This window comes from Elephas maximus, chromosome 3 (assembly GCF_024166365.1).
Source record: "Elephas maximus indicus isolate mEleMax1 chromosome 3, mEleMax1 primary haplotype, whole genome shotgun sequence".
Lineage (NCBI taxonomy): Eukaryota > Metazoa > Chordata > Mammalia > Proboscidea > Elephantidae > Elephas > Elephas maximus.
In genome coordinates, this window is record NC_064821.1 from 169,477,702 (window position 1) to 169,501,909 (window position 24,208).

General features: G+C 43.3%; 1 protein-coding gene across 1 annotated transcript; it reads left to right on the forward strand.

Moving 5' to 3' along the window:
* The first annotated feature begins 9,119 nt into the window (after positions 1-9,119).
* Positions 9,120-23,277, forward strand: OVGP1 (oviductal glycoprotein 1). Its single transcript, XM_049875574.1, is given in 15 exon segments — positions 9,120-9,144; positions 10,156-10,185; positions 10,571-10,775; positions 11,202-11,258; positions 13,425-13,590; positions 14,404-14,528; positions 16,127-16,235; positions 16,337-16,522; positions 18,872-18,988; positions 20,717-20,743; positions 20,745-20,853; positions 22,417-22,488; positions 22,491-22,965; positions 22,967-23,150; positions 23,152-23,277. Coding segments are annotated over 15 exon segments (2,013 nt in total).
* The last annotated feature ends 931 nt before the right edge of the window (positions 23,278-24,208 follow it).

Sequence of the window (24,208 nt, forward strand, 5' to 3'; positions counted from 1 at the left end):
CAGAATTAGACAATGCAATAGGAAGTCAGAGGAGCAGACTCGAGCAATTAGAATGCAAACTGGGACATCTGGAGGACCAGGGAATCAACACCAACATAGCTGAAAAAAAATCAGATAAAAGAATTTTAAAAAATGAAGAAACCCTAAGAATCATGTGGGACTCTATCAAGAAGGATAACTTGCGGGTGATTGGAGTCCCAGAACAGGGAGGGGGGACAGAAAACACAGAGAAAATAGTTGAAGAACTCCTGACACAAAACTTCCCTGACATCATGAAAGACGAAAGGATATCTATCCAAGATGCTCATCGAACCCCATTTAAGATTGATCCAAAAAGAAAAACACCAAGACATATTATCATCGAACTTGCCAAAACCAAAGATAAAGAGAAAATTTTAAAAGCAGCCAGGGAGAAAAGAAAGGTTTCCTTCAAGGGAGAATCAATAAGAATAAGTTCAGACTACTCAGCAGAAACCATGCAGGCAAGAAGGGAATGGGACGACATATACAGAGCACTGAAGGAGAAAAACTGCCAGCCAAGGATCATATATCCAGCAAAACTCTCTCTGAAATATGAAGGCGAAATTAAGATATTTACAGACAAACACAAGTTTAGAGAATTTGCAAAAACCAAACCAAAGCTACAAGAAATACTAAAGGATATTGTTTGGTCAGAAAACCAATAGTATCAGACACCAGCACGATACAAGGTCACAAAACAGAATGTCCTGCTATCAACTCAAATAGGGAAATCACAAAAACAAACAAATTAAGATTAATTAAAAAAAAATAACAATACACATAACAGGGAATCATGGAAGTCAATAGGTAAAAGGTCACAATAATCAAAAAGAGGGACTAAATACAGGAGGCATTGAACTGCCAGATGGAGAGTGATACAAGGTGATATAGAATGATACAAGTTAGATTTTTACTTAGAAAAATAGGGGTAAATAATAAGGTAACCACAAAAAGGTATAACAACTCCATAACTCAAGAAAAACGTAACGACTCAACTAACATAAAGTCAAACACTATGAAAATGAGGATTTCACAATTTACTAAGAAAAACGTCTCAGTACAAAAAAGTATGTGGAAAAATGAAATTGCCAACAACACACATGAAAAGGCATCAAAATGACAACACTAAAAACTTATTTATCTATAATTACACTGAATGTAAATGGACTAAATGCACCATTAAAGAGACAGAGAGTCACGGACTGGATAAAGAAACATGATCCATCTATATGCTGCCTGCAAGAGACACACCTTAGACTTAGAGACACAAACAAACTAAAACTCAAAGGATGGAAAAAAATATATCAAGCAAATAATAAGCAAAAAAGAAGAGGAGTAGCAATATTAATTTCTGACAAAATAGACTTTAGACTTAAATCCACCACAAAGGATAAAGAAGGACACTATATAATGATAAAAGGGACAACTGGTCAGGAAGACATAACCATATTAAATATTTATGCACCCAATGACAGGGCTGCAAGATACATAAATCAAATTTTAACAGAATTGAAAAGTGAGATAGACACCTCCACAATTACAGTAGGAGACTTCAACACACCACTTTCGGAGGACAGGACACCCAGTAAGAAGCTCAATAGAGACACGGAAGACCTACTTACAACAATCAACCAACTTGACCTCATTGACTTATACAGAACTCTCCACCCAACTGCTGCAAAGTATACTTTTTTTTCTAGCACACATGGAACATTCTCTAGAATAGACCACATATTAGGTCATAAAACAAACCTTTCCAGAGTCCAAAACATCAAAATATTACAAAGCATCTTCTCAGACGACAAGGCAATAAAACTAGAAATCAATAACAGAAAAACTAGGGAAAGAAAATCAAATACTTGGAAAATGAACAATACCCTCCTGAAAAAAGACTGGGTTATAGAAGACATCAAGGAGGGAATAAGGAAATTCATAGAATGCAATGAGAATGAAAATTCTTCCTATCAAAACCTCTGGGACACAGCAAAAGCAGTGCTCAGAGGCCAATTTATATCGATAAATGCACACATACAAAAAGAAGAAAGAGCCAAAATCAGAGAAGTGTCCCGACAACTTGAACAAATGGAAAGTGAGCAACAAAAGAACCCATCAGGCACCAGAAGAAAACAAATAATAAAAATTAGAGCTGAACTAAATGAATTAGAGAACAGAAAAACAATTGAAAGAATTAACAAAGCCAAAAGCTGGTTCTTCAAAAAAATTAACGAAATTGATAAACCATTGGCTAGACTGACTAAAGAAAAACAGGAAAGGAAACAAATAACCCGAATAAGAAATGAGAAGGACCACATCACAACAGAACCAAATGAAATGAAAAGAATCATTTCAGATTACTACGAAAAATTGTACTCTAACAAATTTGCAAACCTAGAAGAAATGGATGAATTCTTGGAAAAACACTACCTACCTAAACTAACACATTCAGAAGTAGAACAACTAAATAGACCCGTAACAAAAAAAAAGAGATTGAAACGGTAATCAAAAAACTTCCAACAGAAAAAAGCCCTGGCCCGGACGGCTTCACTGCAGAGTTCTACCAAACTTTCAGAGAAGAGTTAACACCACTACTACTGAAGGTATTTCAAAGCATAGAAAAGGACGGAATACTACCCAACTCATTCTATGAAGCCACCATCTCCCTGATACCAAAACCAGGTAAAGACATTACAAAAAAAGAAAATTACAGACCTATATCCCTCATGAACATAGATGCAAAAATCCTCAACAAAATTCTAGCCAATAGAATCCAACAACACATCAAAAAAATAATTCACCCTGATCAAGTGGGATTTATACTAGGTATGCAAGGCTGGTTTAATATCAGAAAAACCGTTAATGTAATCCATCACATAAATAAAACAAAAGATAAAAACCACATGATCTTATCAATTGATGCAGAAAAGGCATTTGACAAAGTCCAACACCCATTTATGATAAAAACTCTCACCAAAATAGGAATTGAAGGAAAATTCCTCAACATAATAAAGGGCATCTATGCAAAGCCAACAGCCAATATCACTCTAAATGGAGAGAACCTGAAAGCATTTCCCTTGAGAACGGGAACCAGACAAGGATGCCCTTTATCACCGCTCTTATTCAACATCGTACTTGAAGTCCTAGCCAGGGCAATTAGGCTAGACAAAGAAATAAAGGGTATCCGGATTGGCAAGCAGGAAGTAAAGTTATCACTATTTGCAGATGACATGATCCATACACAGAAAACCCTAAGGAATCCTCCAGAAAACTACTGAAACTAATAGAAGAGTTTGGCAGAGTCTCAGGTTATAAAATAAACATACAAAAATCACTTGGATTCCTCTACATCAACAAAAAGAACACCGAAGAGGAAATAACCAAATCAATACCATTCACAGTAGCCCCCAAGAAGATAAAATACTTAGGACTAAATCTTACCAAGGATGTAAAAGACCTATACAAAGAAAACTACAAAGCTCTACTACAAGAAATTCAAAAGGACATACTTAAGGGGAAAAACATACCTTTCTCATGGATAGGAAGACTTAACATAGTAAAAATGTCTATTCTACCAAAAGCCATCTATACATATAACGCACTTCCGATCCAAATTCCAATGTCATATTTTAAGGGGATAGAGAAACAAATCACCAATTTCATATGGAAGGGAAAGAAGCCCTGGATAAGCAAAGCATTACTGAAAAAGAAGAAGAAAGTGGGAGGCCTCACTCTACCTGATTTCAGAACCTATTCTACAGCCACAGTAGTCAAAACAGCCTGGTACTGGTACAACAACAGGCACATAGACCAATGGAACAGAATTGAGAACCCAGATATAAATCCAACCACATATGAGCAGCTGATATTTGACAAAGAACCAGTGTCAGTTAATGGGGGAAAAGATAGTCTTTTCAACAAATGGTGCTGGCATAACTGGATATCCATTTGCAAAAGAATGAAACAGGACCCATACCTCACACCATGCACAAAAACTAACTCCAAGTGGATCAAAGACCTAAACATAAAGACTAAAACGATAAAGATCATGGAAGAAAAAATAGGGACAACCCTAGGAGCCCTAATACAAGGCATAAACAGAATACAAAACATTACCAAAAATGATGAAGGGAAACCTGATAACTGGGAGCTCCTAAAAATCAAACATCTATGCTCATCTAAAGACTTCACCAAAAGAGTAAAAAGACCACCTACAGACTGGGAAAGAATTTTCAGCTATGACATCTCAGACCAGCGCCTGATCTCTAAAATCTACATGATTCTGTCAAAACTCAACCACAAAAAGACGAACAACCCAATCAAGAAGTGGGCAAAGGATATGAACACACATTTCACTGAAGAAGATATTCAGGCAGCCAACAGATACATGAGAAAATGCTCTCGATCATTAGCCATTAGAGAAATGCAAATTAAAACTACGATGAGATTCCATCTCACACCAACAAGGCTGGCATTAATCCAAAAAACACAAAAGAATAAATGTTGGAGAGGCTGCGGAGAGATTGGAACTCTTATACACTGCTGGTGGGATTGTAAAATGGTACAACCACTTTGGAAATCCATCTGGCGTTATCTTAAACAGTTAGAAATAGAACTACCATACAACCCAGAAATCCCACTCCTCGGAATATACCCTAGAGATACAAGAGCCTTCACACAAACAGATATATGCACACCCATGTTTATTGCAGCTCTGTTTACAATAGCAAAAAACTGGAAGCAACTAAGGTGTCCATCAACGGATGAATGGGTAAATAAATTGTGGTATATTCACACAATGGAATACTATGCATCGATAAAGAACAGTGACGAATCTCTGAAACATTTCATAACATGGAGGAACCTGGAAGGCATTATGCTGAGCGAAATTAGTCAGAGGCAAAAGGACAAATATTGTATAAGACCACTATTATAAGAACTTGAGAAATAGTAAAAACTGAGAAGAACACATACTTTTGTGGTTACGAAGGGGGGAGGGAGGGAGGGAGAGGGTTTTTTATTGATTAATCAGTAGATAAGAACTGCTTTGGGTGAAGGGAAAGACAACACTCAATACATGGAAGGTCAGCTCAATTGGACTGGACCAAAAGCAAAGAAGTTTCCGGGATAAAATGAATGCTTCAAAGGTCAGCGGAGCAGGGGCGGGGGTCTGGGGAAAATGGTTTGAGGGAACTTCTATGTCAATTGGCAAAATAATTCTATTATGAAAACATTCTGCATCCCACTTTGAAATGTGGCGTCTGGGGTCTTAAAGGCTAGCAAGCGGCCATCTAAGATGCATCAATTGGTCTCAACCCACCTGGAGCAAAGGAAAATGAAGAACACCAAGGTCACACAACAACTAGGAGCCCAAGAGACAGAAAGGGCCACATGAACCAGAGACCTACATCATCCTGAGACCAGAAGAACTAGTTGGTGCCCGGCCACAATCGATGACTGCCCTGACAGGGAGCACAACAGAGAACTCCTGAGGGAACAGGAGATCAGTGGGATGCAGACCCCAAATTCTCATAAAAAGACCAGACTTAATGGTCTGACTGAGACTAGAGGAATCCCGGCGGCCATGCTCCCCAGACCTTCTGTTGGCCCAGGACAGGAACCATCCCCGAAGACAACTCATCAGACATGAAAGGGACTGGTCAGCGGGTGGGAGAGAGACGCTGATGAAGAGTGAGCTAATTATATCAGGTGGACACTTGAGATTGTGTTGGCAGCTCTTGTCTGGAGGGGGGATGGGAGGATAGAGAGAGAGGGAAGCTGGCAAAATTGTCATGAAAGGAGAGACTGAAAGGGCTGACTCAATAGGGGAAGAGCAGGTGGGAGTACGGAGTAAGATGTATGTAAACTTATATGTGACAGACTGATTGGATTTGTAAATGTTCACCTGAAGCTTAATAAAAGTTAATAATAATAAAAAAAAAAGCAACGGCTGTCTTTTTTGACAGCAAGCACTCAAGAAGGGATTAAGAGCAAAGAGCGACATGGCACACTGATTTTCTACATAACCCTCACTGAGCATGTTACTATTCATCATCTACCGTATATATGGAGAGTCACTGTTGCCAACTATTTGGCACGGTCATGCCTGAATGAAGTGAAAGTCATTCCTGGGTACCCATTGTTATATCTTGGCATTCTCAGGTCATTCCTGGGCACCCATTGTTGTATCTTGGCATTCTTCTCAGCATCATCAGTCACTTCTGCAGATACGGAAGGGCTAAGTCTTAGAATGAATCTGGTCATGTCCACTGGAGCAGAATAGGAGCCCAGAGCACTGATCTAGGTGCAGGTGAATGCGATTCCAATTGGCAGACAATTGTCTACTATGGTGGTAGGTATGGCATTAACACCTGGTGCCCCTGGCAGGAGTCTAGGTGGAAGGGCACAAACCTAGTGGAAAAGCTCAGCGATGGGGAATCTGGAGTCAGGGAGTTGGGCTAAGGGAGACTCAGAAGTAGAGGGATTCAGGCATTTCTCATCAAGAAGATCTTAAAAGGCAGCCAGCAAGGCCCACGGTGTAGAATGGAGGGAGCCTAGCGAGACTGAGGAACCCTAGGAACCAACTGTGGTGCCCAGCAGTATACAGAAAAGGAGAGATATCAAAGCAGAGGCATGAATTAGGGCTTATGGACTGGGAATTGGGAAAGGAGTAAGAGCTGGTCATCAGAATTAGAAACCTCACCAGGGGTAACTTAACCAATGGTATAAGTTGTTTGCCAAGCCTGCTCCAGTGTTGGTCTCAGGAGGCTTAATAATCTCCTGATTCAGGTTAATCTTAGCTCATGGAATGGAGGGTGGCATTGAGCATGCAGGTGGGACTCAGGTGGTCCCAGTGGTGGTACACAGCAGGAACTGGACCTCGAGTCTGCTTGGCAAATAAATGCATGTTTCCCCTAATGCACCTATCAAGCTGTTCTCCAAGACAGAAAGAGACACACTAGCTCTGGGGATACAGTCAATCCTGTTAGCAGACTGTAATTTCCTTGAAAGCAGAACTACGTCTTGATCATCATTGTAGTTAGAATGCCTAGCAGGGCCTGGCACATATCACATGTTCAGTGACTATTTGTTGAGTACACAAAGGAAGGCGAAGATGTATGAAAAAAGGGAAACACATTCTCTGTTGGTGGGATGCTCTGCCAGGCCCTCCTAGAGTTTCAATAAAATATTCCCATCCCCAAATTCTATACCACTTATTATTTCTATTTCATGATCTCCAAACCACCTGCTGATTAAAATTTGACTTTTCTGGTATCTTCATACTGGCAATGAAGGATAGAGGTGATAATTCTGAACACTACAAACCCAGTGCCATCGAGTTGATTCTAGCCATCGTTATTTCCCTGTGTTATTTATTATGTTGGCATGTGGTTAATATCTCAGTGACATGTGGATTAGGTGACAGGGTCAGTCTGAGAGAATGGGCGTGTTGGGTAATTTAAAACATCTGTTTTCTGGTCCTCCACGATTGAGATTCAGACCTGAAATATGGGGCCTACCCATGGTCTGAGAACCTAGGAAGGAGGAAGAAACTGTTTTGTTCCTCATTCATATTGTTGTTATATTTTTCAAAAACACGCTCTCAGGTGCCCAGGATTCTATTCATCATATTCCTTGGGCTTATGACACATTCTCACCACTGGCTCATATAATATTGACTCAAACATTGTTGACTCATATAAAAATTCAAATTTGTGTCTTCTCTTGAGAAATCAGTTTACTCACACTGGGTCTGCTTCCCTGCATTGCAACCATTTGAGGCTCCTCAGAAGTGCTGTCCCTGCTTGTACCCATCTGTATTGTCTCCTGACCATCAGGCAGTCAGCTGATGTTTATCACTGAGCTTCAGCAGTTATTCTCACAATAAAGTGAAGAATTTAACTATTTGTCGTGTATATTTGACTCATTTACGTGACCTACCTGGCGAGTGTCAGCATTTGAGCTTGAGAGCCCCGGCGGCTCAGTGGTTAAGAGCTCGGCTGCTAACCAAAAGTCCAGCAGTTAAATCTACCAGCCACTCCTTGGAAACCATATGGGGTGGTTCTACTCTCTCCTATGGGGTCACTATGAGTTGGAATCAACTTCACAGCAACAGGTTTTGTTTCGTTTTTAAAACCCTATTGGGTAACCATTTTGGAGTCCCTAATTACGACTACCATTCATTGAGTCCTTATTACAAGCAAAGCACCAACAAAACAAAACAAACCCACTGTCGTCGTTAAGTCAATTCCAACTAATAGAGACCCTATAGGACAGAGTAGAACTGCCCCATAGAATTTCCAAGGAGCGCCTGGCGGATTTGAACTGCCGACCTCTTGGTTAGCAGCTGTAGCACTTAACCACTACGCCACCAAGCAAAGGACATTACAAACAAATAAATAAATAAGAGCTGTTATCTCATTTTACAAATGTGGAAACTGAAGTTTAAAGAGGCTAAGTAACTCATCCAAGATGATACAACTTCTAAGTGGAGACACTGGGATTCAAACCTTGCCTCCTTGAGTCCAACCTGGGGCTTTTAAACTGTATTTTACACTGCTTCCCTAACCAAAGGAAACCCTGGTGGCGTAGTCCTTGAAGACTCTATGGGGCAGTTCTACTCTGTCCTATAGGGTCGCTATGAGTCGGAATCGAATCGAGGGCACTGGGTTTGGGGTTTGGGTCCCTAACCCATAGTCTTATAACAGGAGAATAACTGCTACTATGCAGTGTTTTTCCCCTATACTCTGCCCACGGAGGGTAGACCACCAGGGTGAGGGAAGGCTCAGGAACACTGCCCTGCCCTGGACATGGCCCGTGGTGGACACCCAGCCCATGCCAGTGTTGGTCCAGAGCTGGTGCTGTGTAAACTCTGAGAGCTACAGCTGTGCTGGAGAGGGAAGATGGGAGGTGCTGGAATCACTGTGACTCTGAGGCAGCAGTTCATAAATTACCAACTCTGGCACTGGTATGTGTGTGTGTGTGTGCGCGCGCATGTGTACGTGTGTGCGTGTGTGCGTGTGTGTGTGTAGGGCTGGGCTGTACATGAGGAAGCTCATATAAAGGGGTTCAAACTCTGGCCTTACAGCTGTCAGACCTTCGAGATGGGGAGGCTGCTGCTGTGGGTTGGTGAGTGTGACAGGACCCACCCCTCACGGTATCCAGTAGGTACCAGGCTTCATGAGTTTGCCATCTCTCTGGTGGCTGAAAGAGCAGCGTGGGACTCAGGGGGCCTGGATTAGGTAGGGGTAGGATGGGACACCACCACCTGTCTATCAGTTTATCATACTGTGGTGGCTTGCATGTTTCTATGATGCAGAAGCATTTAAGTACCAGCAGCGTCACCCATAGTGGACAGGTTTCAGCGGATCTTCCAGATTAAGACAGACTAGGAAGAAAGGCCTGGAGATCTACTTCTGAAAATTAGCCTCTGAAAGCCCTATGGATCACAATAGAAAATTGTTCAATATAGTGCTAGAAGATGAGCCCCCCAGGTTGGAAGGCATTCAGAATATACAGTGGCTGCAACAATGGACTTGAGCATTCTAATGATCAAGAAGATGACACAGGATTGGACAATATTTCAGTCTGTTGTACATGGGGTCACCATAAGTTGGAGCCAACTTGATGGCAACTAACAACAACAGAATGGGACATAGTGAAGGAGGTGCCCAGGGAGGAATGATCAGTGCAGTGGCTCTCAAACTTGATTGTATAAAATTTTTAAAAAATTGATGCCTGGGTCCTACCTCAGATCAATTAAAGCAGAATCTCTGGCGGAGGACCCAGGATATTTAAAGTACAGCCAAGGATGAGAGTCACTGGTTTAAATCTTTTGCTGGGACTTTTTAAAAAACATCATTGTCCCTGTGGAAAGTACGTGTGTGTGCATTAGAGTGAAATTAGAGTGCATTAGAGTGGTGTTTATTAGAGTGAAAAAGAACTTAAATAGATCTGGCTTCACCTACCCAACTTCAGAGAAGAGAGAATGGGTGAATGGCATGTTCCGCCATTTGTGCTTCTGCCCCTGGATGGCATGCTGAGTGGGTGGCGCACTGGCTGACTGGGGTGGGCGCTGGGGCGTGTCACTCTGGGCGTTTGTGTGTCTTTGAGAGTCATTCCTTCCTTTGTTTCTTGCAGGGTTGGCTCTTGTGCTGCAACACCACAATGGTAAGGAAACTGTGTTCTCTCCAGAGCCAGGGAGATTCTCCGGCTAAGAGGTCCTCCTTGTCGAGTGTCCCACCATGCCCTGGCTCCTTGGTCAGGGGTAATTGGTACCATTCATTTCAGCAGAGGATGTTGAGCCCCTTGCTGTTTGTCAGCCACTCACTGTGTGCCAGGATCCAGACTTGACAATCAGGATTTCATAAAGCATTCCTTTCCCCCAGGACCTCAGCAGTGGTGGAGGGCCCGGACCTCAGGGCAGTTTTGGCGAGTGTGGGGGAAGGAGTTACAGTGGCCTGGGCTCTTGGACTGGTGTCCACTCTTCTCTGTGGAAGCTGAGTGCCCCCCCTTCCTTGGTCTCTGCCAGCTAATGTGTGCTTTCCCTGGCCAGGTGCTGCCCATAAGCTGGTGTGTTATTTTACCAACTGGGCATATAGTCGACCAGACGCTGCCTCGATCTTGCCCCAGGACCTGGACCCCTTTCTCTGCACCCACCTGATATTTGCATTTGCCTCAGTGAAGAACAACCGGATTGTTGCGAAAAATGTCCAGGATGAGAATATTCTCTACCCAGAGTTCAACAAGCTCAGGGAGAGGTCTATTCCTATTGGGTGTGGGGGCCATATTTTCAGATATTATAGATTAAGTCGATTTTTCTAATTCTCTCCCACTTCCCTCTGATTCTTCCGATTCTAACCTCCTCTTCACAGAGATATCTGAAGCCTCCTCCCCCACTTCAGACCTCCCTGTGGAAGAGGAGCCTGAGTGCTTTTCTTGCCTCCTTGTGTTGTCCCTGCTGTAGCCTCTGCCTCAACATCCTCTCTCTTCTCTGCCTGGCAGCCCCAAAACTCACCCTTTAAGCCCCTCCTTCCTCCTTCCACCTTCATCCCCTTTCCTTCCCCTACCTCCCATCTTCCCTATGTCCCCACTGTTCCCTAAACGAGTGAAGGGAAAGAAATGATGGCTGCAGCTGCTCACTGGCATAAGGACCCAGTTCACCAACCCTCTGTCCCACATCGTAGGAACAGGAAGCTGAAAACACTGCTGTCTGTTGGGGGATGGGACTTTGGCACACCAAGGTGAGAGTTTTCTATTGCCATATTCTGTCTGAGGAGTTGAGGGGTGATGGCAGAAGGGAGGGTGGAGCAGGTGGGCTGGAAGTGAGGACTGGGAGAAGGAGCCTGGTTGGCTGTGGGGACAGCAAAACTAGTGCAGACACTTCCCCAGCCTGGCCCTGGCTTCTAGGGCCTCTTCACCTCTTCTCCATGGGAATAGGGGATTGGGGATAGGAAGCCGGGAAGTTCTAGCAGAGAGGGTGGAGGAGGAGGGGGCTGGGACAAAATGGGCACTCATAATTGGCCGTCGGACCCTTCCTAAGAGGCAAGGGTTTTGTCTCAGAGTGGGAGAAAGGTTTGTATGGGACAAGAAGTATAAACCCCAAACCTCACAGGGCCTGGGTCTACTCATTTTGTAAATGGAGTCAAAGGACTGCATTGGATGCTAAGCTTGGTGCACTGGCACATACGTAGTAAATGCACAACATGTGGTAAAAAACCATTGCTGTTGAATTGATTCTGACTCATAGCAACCCTATAGGACAGAGTAGAACTGCCCCATAGAGTTTCCAAGGAGCAGCTGGTGGATTCGAACTGCCAGCCTTTTAGTTAGCAGCCATAGCTTGCAGTAGTAGCTCCTAACCACTGCTGCCCTTATTAGCACTTTATCCTCCACTGGCAATGTGGAGATTACAAAAAGCCTTTCCATTTCCTGTCCCCTATTTTCTGGCTGAGGCCTGGGGTAGAGGCCAGTGCCAAACTTCTTGCCTAAGGGAAATGAGATGGAAACCTGGTGGCAGGGGAATATGTGAGGGATGCACCTTGTATAAGTCTTCCAGTGACAATGGAGGAAGGATTTGGGGAGTGTTGTTGGTTTTTAGGTAATATCTAAGGACTCCTGATGGCTCAGTGGTCAAGTGCTTGGCTGCTAACCAAAAGGTCAGCGATTCGAACACCTGGCCCCTCAGCAGGAAAAAAGATCTGGGGAAGATTACAGCCTAGGAAGCCCTATGGGGCAGCTCTACTCTGTCATACAGGGTCATTATGAGTCTGAATCGACTGGACAGGGCACAACAATACCAGGTGATAACTGGCTTTGCCCAACCCTAAGCTTCACCTCTCCCATGGTGGCCGCTTTTTGAACACGGTTTGCTAGATGCTGGGCTAGGTGCTTTACACACATTATCTCATGAATACTCAGAGGAAGCTCACAAGTAGTTGTTTGTATCCCAAACTTGTTAGAAAAAGAAAGCAAAAGTCAGAAGTCTGCAGGAACTTACCAAATCGCACTCAGCTATCACTTAGAGATCACCCAATGCGGAAGTAGCAAACCGACAAAGCAACTCAGGCCCGACTAATTCTATAATTTTAGAATGACTCTGAAATTATGCTTTTAGTAATTTTCTAATCATTGCATGCAGATCTAGCTCAGAATTGCTTAAAATTCCGCTCCAGTAAGTTAGAATTTTTTTTTTTCCCAGTTGTATTCTCTACTACAGAAGAAAAAATAAACTAAAACAGAAAAAAAAAAAAAAAATCAAGCAAGCAAATGAACAAAAGAAGAGGGACTGGAGCCCCTCGTTAGAGCATGGGCCTCTCATGCCATGTTCTGCAGCCTAGGCCCAGATTAGATCATAGATCTTTCTGGAAGTTCTGGCCCTTGGCCCATGTTCTCTCCCCTAATCCAGTCAGGGAAAGACTGTCAGTGGTAGGACAGGTTTTAGGAATGGAGTATTTACCCAAAAAGAAGCAGGTGGAGAAAGGCCAAGTGCCTTATAAGTGGTTGAACCATGTTTTTGGTGGTAGAGCTGGACTAAGCCAGGTCTCCCAACCTCGGCCATGCTTTTTGTCTTGTACCTGCTGTTCCCTGTGCGTTTGGCCAGGGACAGGACATGGTTTTCATTTCTCTCTGTTGCCTGAATTCCCCATTCCTGGGGATCTAGCCATTGGTGCTTCTGCCTGGCAAGCCCCAACTCACACTTTAAGTCCTTCGCTCATCCCCTACACATACCTTAATGAGAATTTGAGAGGTTTTTAGTGTTTAAAGATCCCTCTTTCTTTCCTTCAGCCACATCCTCCATGCCACCAACAAGCCACAAACCTGGAGGCCTTGTAGGAGGTTGCCATCCTTGTACGGGGCTGTGATCCTGCAGGTGGTGCTCCCTGCCTCATCCCTTGGCCTCCCTGCAGGTTCACCGCTATGTTGTCCACACCTGCCAGGCGTGAAAAGTTTATTGATTCAGTTATATCCCTCCTGAGGACATATAATTTCGATGGTCTTGACCTTTTCTTCTTGTACCCTGGACAAAGAGGTAGCCCCATGCATGACCGGTGGAATTTTGTCTTCTTAATTGAAGTAAGGCTAGTATGGCAGCTCCAGAATCCAGAAATGGTCTAGTTTTATCATATCTGGGCTCACAGCAAAGGAGAAGCATAAGGCTGGGGATAGGGTAGGGGCAGGAGAGAGGTGACAGAATGTCCTTTTACTGCCATCACCTTAGAGGTGTTGGGCAAAAGAGCTCTGAGCACGTGTCCTATGGTCGCTGCTTTCTCTGCATCGGAGTCTTGGTCCAATCGTCTAGCCTAAGTGATGCCTCTCTGTGCAGCCTCCTGGACTCCCCCAGGCAGTGTCAGTCTAAATTCTGTGCTTCTGAGCCTGCTTGTTGTTGTTATTAGCTGCCATGGGGTTGGCTCTGGCTCATGGTGACCCCATGCACAACGGGATCAGACCATTGTGATCCACAGGGTACTCATTGGCTGCTTTTTGGAAGTAGATGTCCAGGCCTTTCCTCCTAGTCCGTTTTAGTCTGGAAGCTCTGCTGAAACCTGTTCAACATCATAGCAAATGGCGAGCCTCCACTGACAGACGGGCGGTGGCTGTGCACGAGATGCATTGGTGGGGAATCTGACCCAGGTCTCCTGCATGGAAGGTGAGAATTCTACCACTGAACCACCACTGCCTGCCCTAATCCTCTTTTAAATCACTTTGGGCCATGTTTGCTTCCCTCATGAGCCTGTGTCAGGACCTGTGGCAGACTCACCTTTATATCCCAGAACTTGGCTCAAGGGGCTCAGGATGATAATGCCAGTCTGCCAGTCTCTGTGCCTCTCTCTCTTTCTCTGACTCTGTTTCACCTGATTCTCTGTGTTTGTCTTCCTCTCCTTTTAGGAGCTCGTGTTTGCCTTCAAAAAGGAGGCAACCAACAACCTGCACCCAAAGCTGCTGCTCTCTGCTGCTGTCTCTGGGGTCCCAGATATCATCCAAACATCTTATGATGTCCGTCTTCTAGGAAGGTGAGTGGATGTTGCCTTGGTGAGGCAAGATGTTGACAGGAAGGAGGCATCTCAACAGCTTGAGCCCAGAGCTGCCCAAGCTTTGTCCCCGAGCTCCCCATATGCCTGCCTGGGTATAAATGTAAGTTTGGGGGGTGGATCAAAGAGCATGGATGAGGACAAGGATTAACTCCATTATACACTGGGGCTTTCTTTAGAGGACCAGAGGGAGATGATATAGTACTCCCCCTCCCCCAACATCATCATCAGGGAAGTCTTCTGTGTAATCCATTGCTGGGTGTCACAAGGACAGAACCCCATGGGCCTGGCCACTGCCTTCCTAGATGACAGTTATAGACAGATTCTGTGCAGCAGGTGGCTGCCATCAGAGGGATACATGAATTAACAACCACTGACACAAAACCAAAAATTGGAATGCATAGTCAGATCAGACCCAGTTTCCAGAGCACAGGTCTCCATGCAAAAACGACAAAGCCAGACAGAGAATGGCTCATAAATCTTTCTGGGCATGCTGGCTCTGGGCTAATTTTCTTGAACCTCAGGAATCAAGTAGTTACAAATGAGAAAACTGTTGGGGATGTAGAACAAAAGAGAGGTAGGGCTGTTGCTGTGTGAGATGGCCCTAGGGGAGCCGTCAATATGGGAGGAGAAGGGCACAGAGGTCGTTCCTGCTGGTCTTGAAGGTAGGTGGGATTGATGGAGCCCTGCCTTCACCCAGCCAGGTGATCTCAGGAAAATTAATGAACCTGTCTGGGTTTCAATTTCCTCTTTAAAGTACAGACAGTTATAGCACGTACCTCATAGGACATTTGCCAGATTTGAATCAAATGAGATAATCAGTTTAAACTCTTATTCCCAGTAAGTGCTCAGTTACACCTGAAAGTTAACAAAGCAAAGAGCCCTGGTTAATAGCTTGGCTGCTAACTGAAAAGTTGGTGGTTTGAACCCACACAGCAGCTCCACAGGAGAAAGACCTGGCAATCTGCTTCCCAAAAGATTATAGCCAAGAAAACCCTCTCGAGCAGTTTTATGCTGTCTCATGGGGTTGCTATTAGTCAAAATTGACTCAACGGCACCCAGCAACAACAGCAATTAAGAAAGCTTTCCGAAGGAGGTGGGTTTCAGTGGCTGTTTGAATGGTGGAGCTGAACCCCTTTCACTGGTACATGGGACTCAGTATTCCAGTTGACAGGGCTATTCTCCACTCTTACTACATTGCTAATTTCCTATCATTCTTTGAATGCGGTTCAACTCTTTTGTCTTTTTTGGCACTTTCCCTGACTCACCAAAGCAGAATGATGCTCACGTGGCTTTGGACTTGTACAACATGTGCAGATCTCTGCTAGTACCTGTATCAGGCCTATTTGTATTTGTTTTCTTGTGTGACCTTGGCCTAGGCTGTGAGTGCTGTGGATACTATCAGGAAGCATAGGTTCTAATACACAACTGTCCCTAACCAGCAGTTTGTGCCAGCGGCAGCATTTCAGGTGTAGGCACAGCTTTTAGCAGGCCCCAAAGGCAGAAAGGGGAGGGAAGTCTGAGTGGCCAATGCACAGCTAGGTAGTACTGTGATGATCTCCTCATCCTGTCCCCTACAGATGCCTAGATTTCATCAACATCTTGTCTTATGACTTCCATGGTTCCTGGGAGAAGTTCACAGGACACAACAGCCCCCTGTTCTCTCAACCTAGAGACCCCAGGTCATCGGTAAGAAAAGGAAAGATCTCAAATGGCCCAGATATCTGCCCCTAATCCCAGGCCATCGGTTTATAATACCAAAGAGGGGTTTGTGTTCTTCCTATATGCAGGCATATGCCATGGATTACTGGCGAAAGCTTGGGGCACCCTCAGAGAAGCTCATCATGGGGTTACCCACCTATGGGCGTACCTTTTGCCTCCTCAAAGCTTCTGAGACTTGGTTGGGGGCCAGGGCTACAGGACCAGCATCTCCAGGGAAGTACACCAAGCAAGCCGGCTTCTTGGCTTATTTTGAGGTGATGATAAGAGGGACGTCTTCCCAAGGGCAAGGATGGGCCAAGATCAAGGGTGAGGGCTAGAGACAGGGCAAAAGGCAGTTTCCTGGGCCAAGGGAAGCCTACTATCTGGGATATTTCCTTTTTCTTTAAGAGAATTATTTGAGTTCTTTGTGAGGGATAAGGGGCTGGATGGAGTGTGATTGAAAGGGGACAGATATTTCATCCCTTGAAAGGATCAAATCTGGCTTACTATTATGGGCTAATCAAAATGCATGACTAGTTGCAATATATGTAATTTCAAACATATACAAAAGTATCACCATATTCCCACCACCAAGCTTCAATGATTAGCAACTCATTACCAATCTTATTTCATCTCATCTCCCCTGCTCCCTTCCTCCCCACTACTACATTAGTTTGAAGCAATTCCAAGACATCCTCTACTATAGCTTCTTTCTCCTCTATTCCAATTCCACCCCCTTAATCCCCATCTCAGAAAAGCTTGCTGTTGAGTAGAGGAAGGGAATATAAAACAGAACAGAAGACAGTAAGAGGCACAAGACTGTTTCAGGTGGCTGAAGAGAGATGGAAAATTCTATGGGGCTGCTCGATTCTGAGCAGAGCTTTGAAGCCCAGGAAGGAGTCTGATGGGCAGAAATGACAGGATGGGATGGACTTGCAAGGTAGAGGGGACAGCAGGGGCAAAAACACAAGGTATTTAGGGGATCCCAAATGGAAAGCTATAGTCTTACTTAGACTGCAGGGGAGTATGTGACGAATGTCTTCCCAGTCTCTGTTCTGTCCTAGATGGATGGGGATGTTTTTCTGCTAATGCAAAGAAGTGTGGTTATGAGTGATGGAAGAGTTGAAATACACCTTTTCACTTACTATCTCATTGTCTGATATTTTGCATTTATGACAATAGTAAAAAATCTACTATCCAACTATTTTTGCACATTAACAACATACATCTGACAGTAATGAAGGCGGAGGTGTGAGGCAAGGGTAACGCTGGCTTTGATAGTTAAGGTTACGTGTTACCTTGGCTGAGCCATGATTCTCAGTGGTTTGGCAGTTATGTAATGATGTACTTTGGCACTTACGTGGTGATGTAGTCATCCTCCATTTTCACATAGCACTGATTTCACATAATGATTTGGTCTTTGGAACCTAACCATATTGATAAGTGAAGAGAGGGTGTAATCTTCTTCTTCTTCTTCTTTTTTTTTTAATTTTTATTGTGCTTTAAGTGAAAGTTTACAGAGCAAATTAGTTTCCCATTCAATAGTTTGTACATAAAGTGTTCCATGACGTTGATTGCATTCCCCACAATGTCTCAGCATTTCCACCCTGGGTTCCCTATTTCCTCTCGTCTGCCTTCTCATCTTTGCTTTTGGACAAATGTTTGTCCTTTTGATTTCATATAATTGATTGTTCTAAGAAACATGTTCCTTTTGGATGTTATTGTTTATTTTATGGGCCTGTCTATTGTTTGGCTGAAAAGTGGTCTCCAGGAATGGCTTCAGTTCCAGGTCAGAAGGGTGTCTTTGGGCCACAGTTTCAGGAGTTCCTCCAGTCTCTGTCAGACCAATAAGTCTGGTCTTTTTTGTGAATATGATTTTTTGTTCTATATTTTTCTCCCACTCTGTCCAGAACTCTCTGTTGTGATCCTAGTCAGAGTGGTCAGTAGTGGTAAGAGGATGCAATGTTCTTGAAGGATATTATGGGTCAAAGAGATTTTTATAGGCAGAATCTTCAAAGCACCAAAACAAATGACTTAAACATTAACTTCTGCAGTGCAACTTCAGCACCTCTACTTGTTCGTACCATCCAGCATCGTTTTTAGCACAATGCTGGGCACAAGTAGACACTCAAATGTTCCATTGATTGTGAGAACCTAGTCCCTGCCTTCGAGACCTGTAAGTGTATTAGAGATTCAAAAGCTAACTGAAAGCTACCTGTATGGGGCAGTTTGTGCTGAGATCTAATGAACAGAGAAGAGACTTACTTATGAAAACACTTTGAAAAAAAATACAGGTTTGGTAAAAGGTCAGGTATGTTATTGTTAGTAGTTTTGTGTTGGTATTATTTACCAAAGCTGGCTTAGTTTCTTAAGAATGTCACCCACTCCTGTGTTCTCTCCCCTTTTCTATCATGGACATTAGAGGAAGGAATGTGTAATTTTAGGAATTTATTCAGAGTAGCAGGGTCACTGAGTGACTTCTCTACTCCCTCTTTGGTCTACCGTCTTCTCACTCCCTGGTGAGGGATTCTTGGACTCTTTCTCCCTGGGAAAGGAACAAGTGTACCTGCTGGTGCTTCTCTTCATGACATTTGATGGAACTAACCTTGTGATCCTTCTGGCAGATTTGCTCCTTTGTCCGGAGAGCAAGGAAGCATTGGATTGAAGATGAGTTTGTCCCATATGCATACAAGGGGAAGAAGTGGGTTGGCTATGATGATGCTGCCAGCTTCAGTTACAAAGTGAGACCCTGGTTCTTTCTTGCACAGCATATAGTTTACCTTTTACTTCCATAGGTCCTTGGTCTGTATAATATGTGTGTGTGTGTGCACATGTGTGTGTATTGGATAGAGGGCAAATAGGTGAGGATGATTAGACCAGATGAGTTTCAGACACACCTAAATTTTAGTTTTACCTACAGTTTCATAATTCTGTCTAGTCCAGCCCTCTTATTTTGAAGGGAAAGAATCTAGGTGTTGAGGGGAGAAGTGACTTCTCTCAGTTCACATAGCTTTTTGATGACAGTCTCTTCTCTTCCTTTTGGATCAGAAGGTTTCATAACAGGTAAATACCAATGTAAGGCAAAACATGCTAAGCACTCAATGGATGCTGCTGATATGTGGCAAAGGCTGGGGTAGTCAGAGAAGGCTTCCTGAGGGAGGTGAGCAGGACGAGATGGTGACCTAGAAAAGGGCTAAGTGTGTGTGGAAAGCTCGTTTTGGATTACAGAAAAATTTGGGTGGAGCAGAGACTTTTTATAAAGTGTAACTCAAGGCAGTAGAGGAAAATATGGACCAATTTATGGAAGGACTTGAATGTGTTAGAGGTGTTTGGTCTTCATCAAGATGCTATTCTTGTTCTCTCTCTCTCTTTTTTTTTCCCCCTATCAGTAACAGTCTGTTCTCTAATCCAGAGGAGTGTGTGTGTGTGTGTGTGTGTGTGTATACATATAGCATATACATGTATGTATGTGGTATATGTGTATTAGAGTTCCTGGGCGGTCAAATGGTTAAGGTACTTGGCTGCTAACTGAAAGGTTAGAGGTTCAAGTCCACCTTGGCACCTTGGAAAAAAAGTCTCAAGAGCTACTTTAGAAAAATCAACCATTGAAAACCCTATGGAGCACAGTTCTACTCTGATACACGTGGAGCTGCCCCAACAGCTCCACGTGTATCAGAGTAGAACTGTGCTCCAGTGAGTTGGAACTGACCCAACAGCAACTGGTACTGGCATATGTATACATGCGTTTCTGGCAGGCTAACTTGTTAGCTTGTAAGTTGTGTAAAATCTTCACAGTTTCAGACTAGACCATAACTGGGCTCCTCCTTCCTCTTATTTTATTTACATTTTTGGGGAAAGTAAACCCCAGAAAAGGGCCAAATGGCTTGCTCAAGTCATATGGCTGTTTTTATAAGATGGAGTCTGTCTTTCCCATCAGCCTTGAGAGAAAACACTGGATTTGAGTCTAAACTGCTGTGTTGTTGTATCTGAGTTTTTAAAAATCATGGATAAAAACTTCCATTTTCTCACTCATGAAAAGGGTACAGTATTATCTATGAGATAAGATATGTAGAAGTGCTTTTTAAATAAGAAATCAATATCCACACTTTAGTATGATCGATAATGGTGATTAGCTGGGGAGCCTAGAGAGGTAATATCTAACATTTATTGAACCTTTAGTACATGTCAGGCACTGATCCAAATATTTTTCGTATAGGCATTACTTTGATTCAGAAATGTTGGAAATGTTATTATCCCTCTTTTACAGATGAGACAACTAAGACACAGAGGGGTCATGTAACTTTTTCAGGGTCCCAGAGCTAATAGTGGTAGAGGTTGGATTCATATCCAGGCTACACTTCTAATCACCCTGCTATATTGCATTCTGAAGGTCCATCTATGTTTTTGGCCATTGTACTCAGCCTGGAGGCTGGTCAGTACAGCAGGTTGATTGGTTGCTTCTTTTATAGGCAATGTTCATAAAGAAAGAGCATTTTGGGGGGGGCCATGGTATGGACATTGGACCTGGATGACGTCAAGGGCACTTTCTGTGGCAATGGCCCTTTCCCCCTTGTCCACATATTGAAGAATCTCCTGGTGAAGGAAGGTAAGTAGCTACAATTTAGAATCTGGGTTTGGAAGTTGGGTAATTAGACACTGTCTTAGTTATCTAGTGCTGCTGTAACAGAAATACCACAAGGAATGGCTTTAACAAACAGAAATTTATTTTCTCACAGTTTAGAAGGTTGGAAGTCTAAATTCAGAGAGCTGGCCCTAGGGGAAGGCTTCCTCTGTTGGCTCTAGAGGAAGGTCCGTGTCTCTTTGAGCCTCTGCTGCCGGGTGATCTTCCTGCAGCTTGACATCTCTCTTCTCCATCTTGCTGCTTGTTTAATCTCTTCTGTATTTCAAGAAATTGACTCAAGACATACCCTACATTAATCCTTCTTCATTAGCATAACAAAGACAAATTATTTCCAAATGGGATTATAACCACAGACATAACCCGAAAAGAACTAAACCTACTGCTGCTGAGTTGATTCTGACTTTTAGCAACCCTATAGCACAGAGTAGAACTGCCCCATAGGGTTTCCAAGGAGGGGCGGGTGGATTCAAACTGCTGACCTTTTGGTTAGCAGCCAAGCTCTTAAACACTGTGCCACTAGATTAGGAATTATGACACATAATTTTGTGGGACACAATTCAATCTATAACAGGCACTGAGGAGAGGAAGTCTTGTTCTGCTAGGTTTAAAAACAGAGTTCTCACCTTTTTGGTGAGGTAACATGACATTGAGGGAAAAGAATAAGTTTTGATGTCAGGCCAATCTGTTTTTAAATCTTGGTTTGGATATTTGCTCCTCATTGACTTCTCTGAGCTTAATTTTCCCTGTCTGTAAAATGGGAATAATTCATTAGCGTAAGAATTAAATGAGATATGGAATGAAAACTGTGCTGGCTCATAGTTAGCACTCAATATATGTTAATTTATTTCTCAGTCTCTTCACCCTGTTTTCACAGGGCAGGGACCAGAAAAAAAGAAGTATTTTTCTTTTTAAAGCTCTTTTTGGTATAGAGGTTTTCTTGGCAGTTAAGAAATGGAACTTGGCACCCTAGAGCTGAAACAACCTTATAGGTGGTTTTTAATCTTCATTTTATAGATAAGGAGATTGGGAGTCAGAAAGGTCAAGTCTAAGTCAAACAGCTAGTCAGGGGTGGAGATGGGACTCCAATCCAATTCTTTAAAACATCCTGTCCAGAGCAGTCTCATTGCCCTTGGCTTTGTTCCTGGTGCCTCTTACAACGTAGGGGCTCCAGAGGTTTCTCCTTGAGGATTCAACAAGTAATTAGACCTTGGGAGCAAGGTTTTGCAGAAGGTGCAGAGAGGCCAAGGTGAGGACTTAAGCATAGAGAACAGGCAAGCTCCCAGAAAAGTAGAAAATCCACTGAGTGCCTATGGGTGCCCGGGACCATATTAACCTGGTGGGTGGGCAGGGGAGCACGGCTTCTATGTGGTGGGATTTCATCTATGCCCTCAAGTGGGAGTATTATGAAATCCTCCAATTCTGGATTTTGGGAGCAGCAGTATCAGCCCTGGAGTGATTCTAGCCCTGCCAATAATTCGTAGTATTGGAAGAAAGAAGTGAGTCATCCTTTCTGATGATTTTCTTTAGAGTTCAGCTCAATGCTTTTATCACAATCGTGATTCTCATCTTTTATAGGTTCTTCAATAGCTGACCTTGAAAGTAGGCTGTGACCAAGGCATTCATCATTCACTTTGATATTTTTCCCCCAGGAGAAGAGGCAATGACCACTGAGAGCAGCGGAAAGTATGAAAATATGTTTACAGTCCCCAGAGATGAGACTGTGACCCCTGGAATGGAAACTATGACCCTTGGAAAGCACAATGCAACTCTGAAAAAGACCATGACCTCTGTGGATCATTCTACTGTGACCCCTGCAGAGATGACCATGACCCCTGTGGGTCATCTGACTGTGGCCCCTGGAGAGATGACAATGTCCCCTGTCGATCATCAGTCTGTGTCTTCTGGAGAGATGATTATGACCCCTATGCATCATCTGACTGCTGAAGGAAAGACTATTACCCCTGTGAATCTTCAGACTGAGACCACTGGAGAGATGACTATGACACTGAGAAGGAAGTCTGTGGTCCCTGAAAAGGTGACTGTCCCCTCCAGAAGGATGACAATCACCTCTGCTGGGCAGGGGGGAGAATTTGACTTCTGAGGTGAGCATTGACTGCTTGATGGGTGACTTTGGTCTTTAGAGGGTAGCTAAAGGCAGAATGCTGTCCTCTGGCCCTGCCATACAGCTCCCAGAAAATTCTCCCCTTGCTTTTGACAGCCTCTTTGTTTCCATGGATGGAAGCTATTCCTTTGTCAATTCAAACGACACTTCCAGCAATTCTTCCCTTCCTAAAAAAAGAAAACCCAGGAAGCTCTGCTGTGAATCAAGGATCCCAGGCTCTGATGGTGACAGAGGCAGGGGAAGCACTTGTATTTTCTTCTAGGTGACCTGACAGAAGTCTCCTGTGCCCTCCAGTCACAAACCATTCATGGAACAAAGCAGGTGCCAAAGCCACTGTGGGTCAATCTTATCTGTCAAATAACTGGCAACATAAAATTCATCTGCATTTTCTGAGGTTCTTTTCTTGAAATCACAACTGCAATCTAATTGTCAGCTTCCCCCCTTCAAGATCACCTCCCCCTACTGATATTTTTGGGAAGAGAGAGTTTGTGTCTAGTACACATTGTTGTTTTCCAGTGTGGGTCATGTGTCTCCCCTTCTGCCATGAGCAACTGTTCACTTCATTTTTGGCAGAGCATAAATCTCTGTTTCCCACAATCCTGCTCGATAAAATCTTAGCTGACCCTGGAAAACCACCCCCACCCATTCTCTCCACAAGAAGTGTTTAAGAAAAAGGCAAAACACGGTATTGTGTGTGTGTGTGTGTGTGTGTGTGTGTGTGTGTTATCTATATACTTCTCTTAGGTATCCTCCAGAAACACCAATCCCCACATATTAAACACTCTTAAAATAAATGGAAAGAGACAAAGTCTCACAAAGAAATAAAGAAAAATAAAATGGAAAATTTAGATCTGAAAATATAAGAACCAATATTTTTTAATCAGTGAAGAGATTCAATAGCAGAATGGGGATAATGGAGGAAAGAGTCAGTGAACTTTAAGACAGATTTATAGACGTTATCTAATCTGAACAACAGAGAGAAAAAAAGATTAAAAAATAAAAAGTGTGTCAGAGACTCATGGGACAATACCAAAAGCTTAAAAATTTGTGTCATTGGAGGCACAGAAGGAAAGAAGAAAAGCCATGGAACAGAAAAAAAATTTGAATAAACAATGTCTGAAGAGTCTCCAATTTATGTGGAAGACATAGTTTACAGATTCAAGAAACTTAACAACCCTAAACAGAATAAACACAAAG